General features: G+C 37.2%; 2 protein-coding genes across 2 annotated transcripts; one reads left to right on the top strand and one right to left on the bottom strand.

The window, feature by feature from the left end:
• The first annotated feature begins 2,326 nt into the window (after positions 1-2,326).
• LOC150035334 (uncharacterized) lies at positions 2,327-2,884 on the top strand. The gene has a single exon (XM_090314750.1). The coding sequence runs from the start codon at positions 2,327-2,329 to the stop codon at positions 2,882-2,884; it is 558 nt and encodes a 185-aa protein (XP_090170876.1).
• Positions 2,885-8,972: 6,088 nt separating this feature from the next.
• On the bottom strand, positions 8,973-15,252 carry LOC120080441 (Class I peptide chain release factor). Its single transcript, XM_039035096.2, has 6 exons — positions 14,742-15,252; positions 14,573-14,648; positions 14,370-14,500; positions 14,176-14,246; positions 13,042-13,123; positions 8,973-9,520 (listed from the first exon to the last, which is right to left on the bottom strand). Exons 1-6 carry the CDS (start codon positions 15,072-15,074, stop codon positions 9,500-9,502), a joined length of 714 nt encoding a protein of 237 aa, XP_038891024.1. The 5' UTR covers positions 15,075-15,252; the 3' UTR covers positions 8,973-9,499.
• Positions 15,253-15,558: the final 306 nt, after the last annotated feature.

The raw sequence follows: 15,558 nt of genomic DNA, 5'->3' as shown, positions 1-15,558 counted from the left end.
TTCCTTCGTGATGTGATTGTTTGTCACTGTACAATTGATTTGATAATTTTCACGAAATCTATCTACAACTTAAAATCGTTAACACAAAAATGGTGTATTCTTTAAAATCTAAACTTCATTTGAACTGTCATTTTGTTGAACGGAGATTTATTGAACGAGGTTTTCCAGAGCGGAGTTTTTCTAAACCAAACGGAGTTTTCAAAAGGGGGTTTCAGAACGGAATAGACTTTTCTTGAACTTGGTCTCATGGTGTTTGTAGAAACGTGGTCTCAAAACAGGTATGTATAGACATTGTAAAATAGCATAACGAAAAGGGTGTGAGAAAGAGGGACAAAGAGAAAAGTGGACAGAGCAACATTGAGCGACAACGAGAGAGTGAGCTTGAGCGACAGCGAGAGAGTGGGCTTGAGCGATAACGAGAGAATGAGGTTGAGCGACAGCGAGAAGTGCGAGAGCGAGAGGCGTGGGAGCGACAGAGAGATCCATGTGTATTACTATCTGTTTAATAAAAAATGTGCTCTTGCTTTGTAGGATGACACGAAAGTGTGTACTAATTCGATACGGAGGTCATTGGGATGAGAACCAAAATTTGTATGTTGGAGGCGAGCTAACAAGAATCGTTGTGCCTATTACCTTGAAGTATGAAGAACTTAAAACTCACGTTTACAGGATTGCAAATGTAAGTTGCTCAAAGTTTGATGTTGTTATGAGAGTTAAATATAAGCTTGACTTTGAAGCCCCTCTACGCTACATACGAAATGATGGTGATGTTGACTTCATTCTTTGGCGAGATGATCTTTCTACAATTCAGATATATGTAACACTAAAATCATACCACGACGAAAATGTGAATATAAGTGATGATCGTATAGGTGTAGACAGACAATACGAGGCATCATATGAGCTTAATCGAGAAGAGGGTGATATCCTATTGTCTATGAACACTCAACCATCAACATTATCAATAGACAATGACAGCATTCGTGCAGTAGACTTAGAAAGAGAAACTCAATGTAACAGACCTGTGCCTGGTCATGAGAGATTAGCAGGCTTGAATTTTATGGATTATGGTCTTTCAGAAGAGCGTGATCCTTTCATTGTTGATAATGAGAGATTAGAAGGATTAAATTCTATGGACTGTGGTCCTTCAGAAGTGCATAGACCTGCAATGGCTGTTACTGAGAGATCAGGAGGATTGAATTCCATGTCTTCATGTTGTAGAGGGGAATTGATTATGCCTGATACATCTTCATTCGAGACAGATGTTGAAGTTGGTCAAATTTTTTTGAGTAAGAGTGATTTAAAAATGAGATTGTCTATTCTGTGCATAAACAATAATTTTGAATATAAGGTAAGGAAGTCAACTAAGTCTTTGTTCACTGTTAAATGTATAAAGGATAATTATAAGTGGAGCCTTCATGTGGTTAAAATTCCAGGGTGTGACATATTTAAGATCACGAAGTATATGCGGTCGCACACATATTCTATTGAAATTTTAAATAATGACCATAGACAAGCAACGGCTTCGGTAGTTGGTGAACTAATCAAAGACAAGTTTACAGGCATATGATGTGTTTATAAACCTCGTCACATTGTCGAGGATATGAGGAGAGAGTACGACGTAAACATAAGTTATGATAAGGCGTGGCATGCAAGGGAAACCACTTATGCTCTCATCAGGGGTACTCCAGAAGAGTCTTACACTGTTCTACATGCATATGGTGAAGCGTTAAAAATTGAGAATCCAAGTACAAGATTTGAAATCGAACTTGAAAATGATGTCCATTTCAAGTACATGTTTATGACATTAGGACCTTGTATTAGAGGTTTTTCAAGTTGTCGGCCGGTGATAATTGTTGATGAATTGCATCTGAAAGGAAAATACAAAGGGACCATGTTGGTCGACGTCTCCATAGATGGCAACAACCAAGTTTACCTACTAGCATATGTCATAGTGGACAATGAAACTGATCGAGCTTGGAAGTGGTTTATGTCGAACTTGAAGTGTGCCATTGGAGAACCCCCTAACTTGGTGTTTGTATCCGATCGAGCGGTATCTATTGGCAATGTCATTCATGTAGTTTTTCCCACAACATTTCATGGATTGTGCACCTACCACCTAGAAAATAATATTTTTTCGAACTTTAAGGACAACACGATTGTTGGGATGTTCAAGGGTGCAGCCAGGGCATTTCGCATGTCAGAATTCCAAGCACATTGGGACCAACTATGTACTCTTTGAAATGGTGCAGTATCGAGATATTTAGAGGATATTGGTCTTGAAAGGTGGGCGTGTGTTTACCAAACAGAACAAAGATATGATAACATGACGTCCAATAGTGTAGAGTGTTTCAATTCATTGACCAAAGAATATCGACAGCTACCCATAATGTGCTTGTTGGAACACGTTCAAGGCCTCATCCAGTCATGGTTTTATGAACGGAGAAATTATTGGGCATCTCGAACGACATCACACTTGGACTACTGTGAAAACCGATTAGCAACTGAGTGTGACAAAGGCAGACGATATCGAGTTGAGCCGATTGATTGTTATAGGATCCATGTGCGGGACAATCGATTGGACAGTATTGTGAACCTCCATACGAAGGAATGCACATGCAAGGAATTTGACTCACTCGGTATCCCATGTTCGAATGCGATTGTGGCTGCGCGAGAAAGAAACATCCTCATCCATGGTTTGTGCAGTCCATTCTATAGCGTTGACTCCCCCATGGTTGCTTATGCAGAGCCTGTAAATCCACTCGATCACATATCTGAATGGAAGAGACCTCCGAGATATTTGAAAAAGCATATTGCACCTCCTAGAAGAGTAGTACAGGTCGGGCGGCAAAGAGTACAAAGAATACCATCAAGAGGAGAATAACACAGACAAATAAAATGTAGTAGGTGTGGGAACTATGGGAATAATCGGCAAAATTGCAGTGAACCACTAACGACCGAGCGACCCATTGACTCTAATACAAATGATTCAAATGTTGGCCCATTGTAGTTGTCTATGTGCCACTTGTCTTTATAATTGTCTAAACGCCACTTGTCTATGTAACTGTAACATTCTATGTGCCACTTTAATCCTCAAAACTGTAATTTTTTATGTGCCACTTGTCATTCTGGAAACTTCTAATGTCTCGCTTATGAGTTTGATTACTAGAGTTTTTCTATTCATGAATCTCTTCAGATATCTCGCTTTATAAGTTTGATTACTAGAGTTTGGTTATTCTTGAACCATTCTGGAAACTTCTCGCTCTCACTCATCTCTCTTACGCTCATCTCGCTCTAGCACATCTCGCTCTCGTTCATCTCGCTTTTAATTTAACTTGTTGGCAATGAATCCCTTTTATAAGTGTAATTAATGAATCCCTTTAGATGTCTCGCTCATCTAAGTTTAATTTAACTTGTTTACTATTCATGAATGAATCTTCTTATATATTCATGGTACTTCTACACTAACAATTTAATCCCTTTTATAAGTTTAATTTAAATTAATTTAATCCCTTTTAAAGTTTGATTACTTAAATTAAATTCTGATTACTTATAATTTAATTTAACTTGTTGGCTTAATGAATCCCTTCAGATGTCTCGCTTATCTAAGTTTAATTTAACTTGTTCGTTATTCATGAATGAATCTTCTGTATTCATGGTATCTACACTAACAATTTAAATAACATGTTAGTAAAAGCTAAATTACATCAACAATATACATAATATACATGTACGTCAATAATATGGAGTGTTCGTTCACAATTGACATGCCAATTGCATCCTATAGTCAGTCATCTTATCCTGAGTTATTACAAATGGGTCACTACCAGTCACTAAATGTTTTAAGAATTTTACAACAAAAATTCCACAATCTAACGACCCATGTTGTGTATTCGTAGAGGTAGGTCGAGCTATCTTCCAATGAGACATTTCGATGTCCGGCTTCGAACGTTTTAGATCACAGTAGTGAAGAAGCGAAAGTAGAGTGTAAGTTAACGGTTCGAGGAAAGACTCCAGCTTCTTCTTCGATGTCATGGAAGGCAGTGAATCAAATACGAATAACCGACCTCTATTCAGATCGAATGCTATCAACATCCAATGCTGATCAATATTTGTTGTCGTGTATACGAAGTCCACATTTGACCACTTGACATCAAATTTACCTATGACATAATCCGGTAACGTCTCATTCGCCCATGCTACGACAACATCCAAGGTCGACTTGTTCTTGATATGTTTGTAGACCCCATCTCGAGAATTTAGATGACTCTACACAACGAAAAGAACATTAAAACACATAATAATCAACCAACGTATTCCTATTCAAAAGTGCAATAAATGGTTACCGTTATTCCAATTGGCATGATGGTGAAGCGAGCCATACACATGTCTGGTCGCCTATAGAATTTTTCTTTCATGAACTCAAAAATGATATTTAGGGTATGCATCCAGAACAAGATATACGTTAGGAGAGGGTTTATAACTGTATGTACTTGGTAAAAAGGACAAGGATCGTAAACTTACGTCACACTCAACCCATGAACTTGGTTCAGTCAACTTCTGGAAAAAGGTTTTGGATAATGGCTGAACTGCATTTTCTCAAACCTCGTTGTCAGTATTCTCATCGGCAATCCAGTTCACCATTCCCTTTAATATAGCCGCGGGAACCTCATACTCCAAGAAGTATTGGATCGTCGCTTTAAACTGCATCATAGGTACCCTAAGGAGAGGGTACTTAATATTTGGACGATCCAAAGGAAGTTGAACCTTAACTTCCTTCTCTTTTGTTATTTTCTTCTTTGGTTCAATGGGAGGTGTGTACTTATCAACGACCTTCCTCTTACGTGTTGTTTTTTTACTCTCGACCACAACCTACAGAAATATAACAAAATGTTGAACATGTTGAATAACAAATATGAAGAAAGAAATTTTCAAATCACATAATGATCATACCTGTGAATCGAGATGTAAGATGTTAGAGGAGGTCGTGATATCGAGCTGTACAAATGAAGGTGGAGGTGGGATCGGTGGAGGTGCAATAGGTGACTTAGGTAGAGGTGGGGTAGGTGACTTAGGTGGAGATGGTGTAGGTGACCTAGGTGGAGGTGGAGGTGTAGGTGGGGTAGGTGACCTACGTACAGGTGGTGTAGGTGACCTATGTACAGTCGGGATGGGGGACATAGTGGCATCCTGGCCCGTCTGTGGAGTGGGAGACCTCGTCGGCATCGTGGAACCTTTTATCGACTGTAATAGAGACAAAATAGTTGACAATTGTGCTTTCATGTCTCTCACATCCGTCTCTAGGTTCGATACATGGGCATCCAAGCTCGATATTGAGCTATCAATGCTCCGCAGGTAGGCATATACATCAGGTTCAACATTGGCTCCCTTCCTGCGGCCCGAATCCTTCGGGACAGAACACTCCTCCTCAAACTCAAGACGTACGTCACCAACCACCAATACATTATGAAACATATCCTCACTGGGAGTGTAAGTAGGCTGGTGGATGTTTTGGTCCCCATCAGATTCTTCCTCTTTTGCTCCACCTTCTGAATTACCCTCCTGTTCACCTTCCCCACCTTCCGAACCATTATTATCTGAACCACCGTCACTATTTGGACTACTAGAGCTCCCTGAACTCTTGGTGTTGGAGTGTGCTTGTTTTACGGCCCGTCTATCAGTTGGGGCGTCCTGAAACTCCTTCTCAACCTTGGACATGACAAGACTCTCTTTGACTTTTGTCTGCATTAAGGAACCCAGTAAGATGGTTAGTGTACATTTAACTACCGAATAAATATACTGTGGCTACATAGATTACACTTACATTTTCAGACTAAAAAATGTCTCTCTCGAGTGTTTTGAATGACACCGAGTGGGAGCATGACCACCGTAATATACGAGGAATCGCTACCTTGCTCTTTCGAGTGGCAACCTTTCCTGCTATTGACGAAAGGATCTCGTACGTCCACACCTAAATCCAAACAACTCAAATTTATAACTATGTTAATGTTAACCAAAGATAAAGTTAGGTTAAGGAACATCTACCTGGAATGCTTGGGGAAATCCACGGAGTGAGTACTTCACAACATAATTTTTATTTCCCCTCACCTTCTCCTTGTATAGACCAACCTTGTCTTTAAGTGCGGTCTTCAGGGAGTTGAGTGTCCTCTGCCAAATAATTGTACCCTAATCAAAAGAGTTGTAGTAGTCTATGTCTTCAACATCGTCAAATAGGGTACGATCCACAACATTCTTTTGCTTGTTTTTACCCATCATTGCAACCTCTGTGTAGTATACTAGGGTAATTTTCACTGCATCATCATCATTTTCAAATACCAATTCTTTGTATTCTTCTTCAAGCAAATGCAAGTGGAATGCGTCTGAGGCCAACCGACTACTAAAGTACTTGGTAAAAAGTTCGTGTGAGGATTCCTCACTCCGTCCAACTCGCATAGGAAACTGCTACAAACCAGTGATCACAAAAAGTCGTCCTTCGAAAATGTGACGACCTTTCCTCTGACAAAGAAACTGATTGAGTTCATTCCTGAGTTCTTCACTTCTCTCAATAACATATGGTGGATTAGAGAGTTGTTGAATACAAGTTCAATGTCTAGGAATTGACCAAAAACTGTTCTCTTGAACATCTCTAACTGCCTTTCGGTGAGCTTCTGCTTTACAATCTTGTTGGCATTGGCAACATGGGCCAGGAAAGTTACTTGCCCGAGAAACCTATCAACTTCACGAATTTTCAAAGATTTTGACATCTTAAATTACTCCTGCATTGTTCAATGAACATTCAATTTATCAGTTAGCAGGTCCATACTAAAAAATCACCAACAAAATATACTATAAAAGTCTTACTAATCTTGCTAGCTCTCGCTATCTCTCGCTCTAGCACATCTCGCTTCACTCATCTCGCTCTAGCACATCTCGCTTTCGCTCGAATCGCTCTAGCACATCTCGCTTTAGCTCGAATCGCTCTATCCCATCTCGCTCTCACAAAACTCGTCCACTAACTTGTCATCTAACTATATCTTCTTCGTCCTCAACCAATGAGAACACATCGAAACCCAAAACAAAAGACAGATGTGAAACCAATTATGAACGTGACGACCAATCAAACAAGACCAACCTAAATAGACGCAACACAACATGGAAGACAAAAATTAAATTCACTAACCGAGTAGAGAACTTCAATTACGGCAGTAGAGAACTTCGATTACGACAGTCGTAATGGTTTTGCAGAGTGAGATGAACGACACTTGCACGTACAACAATTTGTTTTCCCAATTTTTGAGTGGAGTGGGACGACCGTTGAGTTTGAGTGCTATAGACTAGAGGGAAATTTTTTGTAATCTCATCCCGTGATGACGTAAGCAGTTGGTCAATTGACATTATTTTTTAAAAATGGGCCATTTGACATTTTGGACCTTAAAATTGGGTCATCCGTACAATTTTCCCATATTTAATTGGGTCAATGAGTGCGATTTTTTTAGTTTCATTCCCTCATTTTCTTAAAATGATTTGCATATGAGTTGTATTCTTAGTCAAATTTTAAAAACAAAACAGGTTTCGAAAAAAATAAAAAATTACACAAAAAAATTATTTTAAAGTTCTAAAATGGCAAATGACCTATTTTTTTTTTTTAAATGTCAAATACCCCTTTATTGATGTCATGACTATATGAAGTTACAGTATTGCCATTCCTTTCTTAATATTTTTTTCTTTTTCCTATTCTTCTCCAGTGCTGCCACATCTTTCTCCCTCTCGTTTTTTTCTTGTTCTACGCGTTATCTTCTTCTTCTCCGACTTCTTCTCCTTTACACGTCTTCTTTTTCTTCTCCAACATGGCAAGTCCAAGTGAGCAGCTCCAACGCAACCAACTCCAATGAGCATGAGCAAGAGAGAGGAGTGATTTATGAGTGAGGAAAGGAAGAGAGAGACTAAAATCGAGAGAGAGTGAGAGTAATCGAGACCGAGAGAGAGCGAGAGAAACCGAGGCCGAGAGAAAGCGAAAGACAAAGAGAGTAGTGATTTGTGAGTGGGATAAAGAAGAGAGAAAGCGAGAGTGATACCAAGAGAGAGCGAGAGCGAGACCAAGAGAGAGATGCTTTCTCACGTGCACGTGAGTATATTTTAGTAATTTCACCCAAATTTGACGTCAGCAAAGATTCATTCGGCATTTTTTTTTCATAAACTGGGTCATTTAACATTTATGACCCAATTTTTGGGCCATTCGTACAAATTTTCCCACAAGTTTTTAATAACGATTTTTTTTTCACAATTTAACTTGGTGTTTAAAAATATCAATGAAACTTAAACTAAAAAATAAATACATAAATTTAGAGGTAGAATTAGTAGATGTAAAAAAACTAAATAATTATCCAACAAAATTTACAAGCTGCTCAACTAGTTAACTAAGCTTTACAAGTTGCTCGGTTGCAATTTTCAAAAACATCAAAATGTTATCATGTTGGAGTGATTTAAGAATGCAATTGACGAGACCGACATTTTATCAAGCGGCTCACTGTGTTTGCTTATTTTTAGATTTTTTGTGTTTTTCTTTTATTATTCCAATTCAAAAGATTTAGGGAGAAATTGGGTTACTAATTTTTCTGATGTAATTAATAGTGATAATTTGTTCCTGATGCCTTCTTGAGAGAGTTTTTTTCTGTGTCTGTAAAGTTTCAATAAAAAAAAAGATTGTTATATTACTCCAATGAGAACAAGTCTAATGTTGTGAAATAGTGAAGTTCATGGGGGAACGAAAATAGAGTGCATGCAGTACATATCTTTACCTCCTCTCCTATCCCCACTAATATATAATCTATCCATTGATTTTAACCAACAAGAAAAAAAAAATCTAATTTCAATAAAAAGCAGTTCATAGACTGTCGAATACCTGTCTAATACAAACGTTTATATAATAATTTATTGAATGCATAAAAAAAAAAAAAAAAAAAATAGAAAGATTTTTTTTTAAAAAAAATCTTAAAATGAACATAATAGAAAGTAAATATTACAATGCATCATTCAAGGTTTAAGATAAAAGATAACAATATTTATCCAAGATTAGGGAATTGACAACAGTAGAGCAATCAAAGTAGAACTCTTTGTTGTTTAGCACATTCAAATTGATGTTTTTCTAGTTTAAAAATTACAGTAACACAAAATAGTAATAAGTGAAAGCATCTTCAACTTTGATGAGTTAATTACCTTGCATCTTTGTCCTCTCATCCTATTGTTATGAGTTTAACAACAAGATAGGAGATTCAAACCTCTGATCTTCAAAGAGGTATGTAATTCTTTGAGCAGTTGAACTATGACCACGTCTACAATGGAATAAATACAGTTGCTTGCATAGTGTCTACGGTCACAAGTCATTCACCTTCCCTCTTTCTACTTTGGAGGCTAACAGTGAGTAGGGAGATTTAAACTTCTGCCTTTAAAGGAGGTAATACATACCAATTACCGCTAAAGTTATTATTCACTTTGACTTCTACTTGAGAGGCTTCATGCCCTGTAAATGTCAAAATTCAATATATATTCATGACTATATAGAAAAAAAGTTGCAGTTATCCCCTTTCCCTCCAAAGAAAAAAAAATTATAAAAAGATACCAAAGTTTGTTTCAAGTATGCCCGTAAACTTTGGAAAGTTTCCTTCTAGTCTTGAACTTTGAAATTTGTTAAGAACAAATACTCTTGAAGAGTTTTTTCGCTAAAATAAGATAAAGATTGATATGACGACTAATGTGTAAAATTTAAAAATATACATGACATCATTCATGTACGTTGACTAATGATTTAAAATTATTGTGTAAACGATTTTAACAAAATTTTTTAGAAGAAATAAATGGAAACAACAATCATGATCTTTTTTTGTATAATTGTAAATAATATTAATGTCTGCCTCCTAATTTCACACATTAGGTGCAACAAATTTCCATCCTTTATTGTAACAAGAAAAATATATTCTTTGGAGCAATTTCAAAGTTTAAGCATATTTTTGGAATAATTTTCAAAGATAAAGAGTAAAAGTAGAATATTTCAAAATTAAGAGGCATAATTGAAACATCTAAACTAATTAATAAGGAAAAAGAAATACAAAAATCCAATAACCAGGCAACCTCCTTACAAAAGAGATAAATAAATCATAGTTAAAGTGCCATTTTAGTCAATGTACATTAGAACTTTTTCAATTTTAATTCATATACTTTCAATAAATCTCAAAATTTAGGGTCCATTTGGATTGACTTGAGAAACAAATGTTTTAAAAAAAAAACTCATTTTTATTTAAATACTTTTGATAAAAATTGATTAAAATACACTTGAAAAACTATTTTGAGTGATTGCCAAACACTCCAATTTATTTCAAAATGACTTATTTTTTAAATTAAACACTTGAAAATGTATTCCAAACACACTTTTAATTCCTAAGGCTAGTTTATTGTCGATTTTTTTAAAGAAAAAAAATCTTCGCAACTTATCACCAGTATTCACTCATAAAGGACTGTCCACGAAGGGGAGGGGGAAAAAAAAAAAAACTTCACCCTTTTAGGGGTTGCTTACAAATCATGTTGAGCCAGTTCCTAGACTTGTCATTCTGAGGAGTTAAAAGGAGAGGAAGGCCGATTTAGTTGAGAAAAGCCCCCAGGTTATAGTCTCCAAATGATCTTTGTCAGTCTCCTGGATGAGATGAACTCTCTCCAGCTTTTCACAAAGGGCAGCCCAGCTAGCAATCTCCTAGTAAAAAAATCCTCTTCCAAAGCCAGGGTCCTAAATTAGGGAGTTCCAGTTCCAGCAGTCAGCAACATAGGCCTTTTTCTTCAGCTAGAAGGCAAATTAAGTCGGGCAAACTCGCAGCAAAAGGGCGATCATTTGTGCAAGCATCTTTCCGAAAGCAAACAGTTTTGACATTGCCTGCCAGATACTTGACAAATCCAAAGAACAGCTTCCAATTCTTACTCTATCAACCCAGTCTTCCACCATTAGCATTACAACCATGGATAGCTACAATTCCTTCAAAAGGCCTTAAGGAGAAAAGAAAAGGCCTTATTGGAGAAAAGTCGTTTGCGCTATCTATGGGAAGGATCACGGAGGTTAGACTACTAAAACTACTAAAAAGAAAGGAAGACCATGGCTGTGGTTGTCGAATCTTATGAAGGATAAATAACAGTCTTTCAGTTTAGTGGATTTTGTTGTGGGAAATGGTAGACGAATTAGATTGTGGGAAGACGAGTGTGGTACATCTCTAGCCACCAAATTCCTTAATACTTGTTCTATTACAGTTAAGAAAGAATCTTCCATCGCTGATTGTTGGGTTTGTGATCAACAAGCTTGGGACTTGGGGATTAGAAGACCCCTCTTTGACAGAGAGATGGGGAATTTCGTCAATGACAGGGGTGTGGGCAATGGTAATGGTAGAATAAGGTGGAAGATAGACCCATTTGGTGGCTTTTACCGTCAAATCCACCTTTCTGAATCTTACAAACAAGAAGGAGCTTGTCCTATCCGTTGGTGAACATGATCTGGAAATTCAAGGTCCCAAAAAAGGTGAAGGTTACTTTATGGTCCCTGGCTTAAACCCTAAGGAATGGGAAGAGTGGGGAAGCCTAAACCCTAAGTAGCAAGAACGAGTATCAAGAGTAGCAAGAGCAAGATCCCAACCCGCGTACACAATGTTCTATTTTAGTAATTTCACGCTATGATGACGTAAGCACAAGGTAAGAGAACATACTTTTTAAAAACTGGGTCAGATTTCATTTAGGCCTTCCAAAATGGGTCATTTGTACAAAAGCCCTTGTTACAAACCCAACTAATCTCAAAGAACTCTTCCTACGCGTATTCTCTTTGGTATTTCTTCAGCAAATACTTCACTTATCATTATTTGATTCTCTTATTTCCATGGATTGGTTTCTAAACAAAGTGGAGTAATACCATTTGATACTTAAGTGAGCTAGAGACCCATCCAAGAAGACAGCACTCTCATCACTTACCCCTATACTAAAACATGATACCATATACTTGCAAGTCGCAACTTATAATTAAACACTTAATGCAGGCTGGAAGATTTCCAATATACCAAAATTTGACTGAGCAATGCTATTCTCGATGCTGCATGGGTAAGACTGTAAATTGTGTGCTGGCTTGTTTTCTCACATTCAACACTTATCCCTCCACAACTGCACACACACACCCACACAAACTTTTCTTCAAGTCTATCAAATAGCTTGTTCAGAAAGATGATCTTTTTCAGATACGCTGCAAATCAACATGATTATGTTGATTCGCAATAATACTATATCCTTGCCTAAAAAACTACTGCTATAGATACACCAAAAAGAAGACTAGCCTCCAACCTTAATCTAGGGCTATAAATTGATTGGGTATTGGGTATGAGGTTTTGAATGAGTAAACTAGTTATCCTTCCAATGTCATGCAACAAAACTTCATAACCTCCGGAAGTTCCTGCAACTCCTCTTAACCAATAAAACAAAAATTTTCATTGCTGCTGCTGGTGGACTACTAATTTGAGCCAAGCAGCCAAAAGTTTTGCAAAGGACAACTACCATCCTTCTCTATTCTGGCATGAAGGATGAGAACCAGAGATGCACGACTTAGAGAAGCAAAATACATTACCATTTCTGTTTTAAGATCTCTTTGATCTCTATATATGCCTCTTTGTATATTGAGCATTAGTCTCTTTTCATTATATCAATGAAAAGTTTGTTTCCATTTCAGAAAAAAATAAATTTCTGTTTTGAGTTTTCAAGTGGTTCCCACATAATTAGTTAACTATATATTATATTGTTTACAGATTACTATTAGAGAACCACGTTGTGCTCTCTCGAAAAACTGATATCTACAGTTAACATTGCAAAACATGGAAGAAAAAAAAACTAAATATCCCGAGAATTTGACTTCTTAGCCACCAATTTAGTAAGAAACAATTTTTTCGTTAAGAAGCCAGCTTCATCAAAATTAATGAAATAAATTATGCAGAGATGCAACATATATTCTCAAAAATAGTATGGTGTTACCTTGGAAATCCTGATATCATTTACAGCCATTCTAAGAGCATCATCGGATAGGATTAACCTTGAAAGAGCACCAGTGGTTAACCTAAATTTTTTAATATTAAAATAATTATTAGAGGATGCAACTAATCTATATCACTAACACATTAAAAATGGAAAAGGTGAATAATCATTTTTGGACTATTTATCCAGATTGTAATTCAATAGTTCCAAATGCCTCAATTTATCAACCTCTCAATATTTAAAGTCTCTTACGTTTTATTACTTTAGGATTTATAATAATAATGTCACAGGTCTATCTCATTTTGAGATATAATGTAAAATACCAGGTTAATAATTTCATGAACACCTTTTCTCCCAAGCCAAAAAATTAAACTCCCTAACTAATGACAAGAGAGAGTGACAACCTTTAACGCTTCCCTATTGAATAACAATCAACGAAACCAAAAGAGAAAGAACGAAGCTACTAACCAAACCAAAACATCAAAAACCAAATGACTTTTAAGGAAAGACAAATGATATAAACAAGGAAATGCTCCTAGAAATACGATTCTTTGCCTTCCCCCACCCCACAACGAACAAGATGGGAGAAGAAGGAAGGAAGCTTGAAAGAAATGTCCTTCCACAGAGCTAGTCATCAAACTAAGAAGCTCTCTCTAACCAAATTTGGCCCACTTCCTTAGTAGGTGGCCGATTAAATCCTTAAGCCTACTCTTCTTAATGAAAGTGATACCATCCTCAGAAGTAATGCAAGGAATGGAAAAGCTCCTTCCTCCTACTCGTAGTGATCCTATGAAAGAAGCCTTCTTCAACACCCACAACGCAAGGGTTTTGCCTCCAACTAGACACTTCCCAAGAAAATTCTCCTCCAACATCTTCCAAAGGTCCAAACTCACTTCCCTCTTGCCCTTGACAAAATTGCCATTCTTATTCATTCCTACAAAAACCATAAACCTTCCACTAGTCTTCCTATCAACCGTTAATATCTGCACATCAACACTCTCAATTTCTTGATAAAATCCCAATCTTCTCACAGAATTGAAACACTCGCGTTCTCTACGTTTGTCTGGGTATGCTTAGTTATGTTGGAAATAAAGTAAAAAGAAACAAAGGGTAACACATGATCAGCATACATACCCTAAAAGCTTAGCTGTGTCTGATACAGAACCATCAAGTGTGGAAATTAGATCCAGTAGAGCTTGCATGCCCTGCAAATTAAGCAATTCAGCTATGACCTTCATAATCTTCTCATATATCATCAAGAAATTCAAATCATAAACACACACTCATATATACACATAGACATAGAAAGAACTAGAAAAGAGATATACCGGCAGAAACTTAGAATTCTTGGGACCAATTTGAGGGCCACATTCCGGGGGCCTAATAGTGGACTTAAGAGGGAGAATTTGAAGAAGCTCTGGAGGAGGGGAATAATCTTCAAGATCCACAGGGTTCCTGACTGAGTTCAATACAGCAACACATGAAATGAGAAATGAGATATAAAAAACAAACATCTAATAATCCACCTCACCTTTTAGGGCCAAGAAAGCACGTAGACGAGCTAAGGCACTCGCTCGATTCTTATGCTGCGATCGATCCTCGACAGCCTTGGCAATAAATGGCCAAAGAATTTAGCTTCAGAGCAAAAGAAACAGAAGTATATCAATGAAATTGATTATATGTATGAAACAAATATAAACCTGAGCAGTGATACCAGTGGGAATGTGCTTCAAACGAACAGCAGACTCGCGCTTGTTGCGGTGCTGACCACCGGGGCCTGACGCCTTGAACGTATCCATTTCGCACTGTTTCATCAGCTCTTCGTCGGACAAAACTAAATACTCTTTGCCATTCCATACTGAATTTGCAGTAGTAGAGCTACAATTGGAATGCAACGAGTTGAAGAAGAAAGAACCCTCGAATGGATGATGCCAAAATGTACAACCAAATCTTGCCCATCTACCCTTGCTTGCTATCGGAAGAGGAAATCCAAGAATCTTAGCGGAATTACAAAGCATATTTGCGTTTGCCATTTCCCCACTTCACTAACCAAATTTCTCCTCTTCGAGAGATTTTTCTTTTTTCTACCGGTGCCAAATTTTGTAGAGGAGAAAATTCACCGGCACTGAATTTGTTTGAAAGAGAGGAACATGACGTCTAAAAGAAAAAATCTATTTTGCATTTAGAAGTTAAAAGAGTAAATATACACCTGAAGTTACAGGGGTATATTCCAGCTATTTTGCTTAGGATCGGCCTTGATCTTAGGCTTGGCCTTGGTTGAGGCTGAGAGACCGAATTCACTAGTTTGGGCTTCGTCCTTGGCCCAAACTAACCCTTTTTCCTTAGGTTCAATATGGGCTTAAGTGCTATTTTTGGAAACCTGGTAATTTTTTCGACCTTTTTTATTATATTCTTATTTTCTGTCAATTCTATCATTTGGTCCAAAATTACCCATAACAGGTTGAAAGATCAAAATTTTTAAAGAAAAAGGTAACCTTTTGCTTACGTCACATACCA

Source organism: Benincasa hispida, chromosome 6, assembly GCF_027475165.1.
Source record: "Benincasa hispida cultivar pf3 chromosome 6, pf3_genome.v1.1, whole genome shotgun sequence".
Taxonomy (NCBI): domain Eukaryota; kingdom Viridiplantae; phylum Streptophyta; class Magnoliopsida; order Cucurbitales; family Cucurbitaceae; genus Benincasa; species Benincasa hispida.
The sequence above is the reverse complement of the archived record's forward strand: the minus strand, read 5'-3'. Positions and strand labels throughout refer to the sequence as shown.